The following is a 2,476-nucleotide window of genomic DNA, read 5'->3' on the forward strand; positions in this document are numbered from 1 at the left end:
CTTAATTGGACCAATAGCGATAATGACACGTAAGAAAATAATAAGCACCACTGATACCTTTTAGCATTTCTACTAAAAGAAAAAAAAAATAGTTGTGCTGCTTTTATTAAAAAAATCAATGCTAACTATTAGACGCTAGTGGTATGAGAAAAGAGCTACATGTCTTGTAAATGGTGAATAATTTTTTTAATAACTATTAATTAAATTATAATGTGTGAATTATATCTATGAAAATGATGGATAATAATAAACAAATTCGACATATATTTGATATATATAATTGGACAAACATTAGTTGAAGCAATCAAGATGGTTCACAATAATTATTTCATATATGGTCATTTAGCTAATAAAATACAAAAGTAAATAATAAATTCCACACAATTATTAATTTTTTAAAAGAATGATTTTTCTTTAATTAAGTACATAATAGTTTAGTAATGAGTATAAGGGGAAGCATGAGAGTGAGCCATCTTCCAATGAATGACTTTAAGCCTTGTGACCCATTACAGACCAATTTGTTGTTATGATATGTGCATACTTGTTGCTTCCTGAAAGGGGTAACAAAATTATCGTATATATATATTTGGACTATTATTGCTATACATATAATTACTCTCCATCATCATAAAATTTAACATATCTTATTATTAATATAAATATTATTCATGAACTACATGTTGTCATTAATAATAAGAAACCCTAAACATGAACTACACGTATGAAATTTAATCATTTTATAAAAAAAAACAGTTTTATTTACGTAAAAATTTATAAGAGTGCTTTAAAAAAAATTATAAAGGTAATTCATTTTAATAATTTTTATTTTATATAAAATATTAACTTTAATTTATACTAATTTTTTTTTCTAATTCAAGTTCTTACAAATTATTATTAAATAAAAATAATTATATATTAAATATTATGATAAAAAATTTATTAGAAAAAATACCCATGATTTAAAAAAAATAATAAAAATAAATATTAAAATTAACACAAAATCACGTACGAAATTATCTTTTAAAGATATTAAAAAATGATTTGGAGTTTAATTTTTCTACTGTAAACCTTATTCTTATTATTATTTTTAATTTTAGAGTGTAATTATAAATTTTTTTGGGTGTAAAAAAACTTTTTTTTTATATTGCAATATTAATAGTTTTAAGAAACTGCAATATCGTATTTTTCCATAATGAGATACAATTCTTCATACTAAATACTCGTAATAATAAATTACTAGAAATATATTTTACCAACCTCTTGGTGCAAAATGCAACCACATAATCCGTTCCGGTGCATGTAAATATACTGGTGGGATCATCATAAGCATAACTGTAAGCATTAGGGCATGCATTTTTGAATTTCTTGGAATAGAAGGTAGGTTGGCACACAACAGGGTTCCCATAAAGCCCTCGGCAGCAATACTCATCGGTATCGAACACGTCACACGCGCTCCGGCAGGCAATCGTTTTCCCATTGCTCTTGACCGCCAGCTCGTTAGGGCAACTGGTTCGGAGGTCGCCATCACATCCCGCCACGCTGCAATTTCCTTGCCCGTGGAGTGGTGTGACGACTATGGGCAAGTTGAAACCGTCAACAAGACTCACATCATAAAAATCAGGAGATGCTAAGGTAAATTCAGCAAGTGTGGCCGGTGTCTTTCCCGAAGATCCACACTTAAGGGCATCGCCGCAAGCGCCTGTCTCGCACTTTCCTACACCGCTTTGGTCGAATTTGCAGCCAGTGCGGCCCCAAATTCGGCCAGACCAGGCCACGGGAGCTGTGAAGACAATGGATTGCCCTGGTTTCAATGCGAATCCTCCACCGTTAAAGTTCTCGCCGGGAGTCACTCCTGGCCAGATTGTCTCTTTGCAGTTGTTTATTATGGTAAACATTCTAGCTGATTCGGATAGGTTGGCTCCTGTCAAATAACAAAAAGATTTAATAATTATTAAGTTTATAATAACAACTAATTGTCAAATTTGGATTAAAAGAAATACATACGTACCAAAAGAAACAATGAGAAGCAAAAAAAGTGAAAGAACATTCATATGTGGAGTATCCATGTCTCTCTTGCTATTTCTCTATCTATAGTAATACGATCACTTTGTAATTAGTAAAGTGGTTAATTATAAAGGAGGAATTAATGGAGGAGAAAACTAAGCAAACGAATCCCATATAAAGCATAAGAGAGAAGAAGAATACGTGTGCAGAGAGGGATAGTAATATTTACATCCCAGGAACCTTTTCTTTAAAAACTAATATATATATAGTTATGTATACAATAATATAAGCTATATATATATATATATATATATATATGGTCATTCTTATTCTTTTCCTAGTCCTTTCATTCAAGTTTATTCTGGTTCCAATTCCATTTCTATCTTCTTCTTCCAACTTTTTGATTTGTTATATATATACATTAATCCAATATTGTTCGTACATTGGCAGGCGTATTATACTTACTTTCACT

General features: G+C 30.3%; 1 protein-coding gene across 1 annotated transcript; it reads right to left on the reverse strand.

Moving 5' to 3' along the window:
* Positions 1-244: 244 nt before the first annotated feature.
* On the reverse strand, positions 245-2,272 carry LOC115697260 (pathogenesis-related thaumatin-like protein 3.5). Its single transcript, XM_030624195.2, has 3 exons — positions 2,009-2,272; positions 1,258-1,921; positions 245-551 (listed from the first exon to the last, which is right to left on the reverse strand). The coding sequence occupies exons 1-3, from the start codon at positions 2,064-2,066 to the stop codon at positions 419-421; spliced, it is 855 nt and encodes a 284-aa protein (XP_030480055.1). The 5' UTR covers positions 2,067-2,272; the 3' UTR covers positions 245-418.
* Between the last annotated feature and the right edge of the window lie 204 nt (positions 2,273-2,476).

This window comes from Cannabis sativa, chromosome X (genome assembly GCF_029168945.1).
Source record: "Cannabis sativa cultivar Pink pepper isolate KNU-18-1 chromosome X, ASM2916894v1, whole genome shotgun sequence".
Taxonomy (NCBI): Eukaryota; Viridiplantae; Streptophyta; class Magnoliopsida; order Rosales; family Cannabaceae; genus Cannabis; species Cannabis sativa.

Coding starts and splice junctions, on each gene's coding strand:
- LOC115697260 (XM_030624195.2), bottom strand. CDS start 2,066: ATGGATACTCCACATATGAATGTTCTTTCACTTTTTTTGCTTCTCATT. Junction 1,922..2,008: donor GCTTCTCATTGTTTCTTTTG/GTACGTATGTAT, acceptor GTTATTTGACAG/GAGCCAACCTATCCGAATCA. Junction 552..1,257: donor GTTGCATTTTGCACCAAGAG/GTTGGTAAAATA, acceptor TACCCCTTTCAG/GAAGCAACAAGTATGCACAT.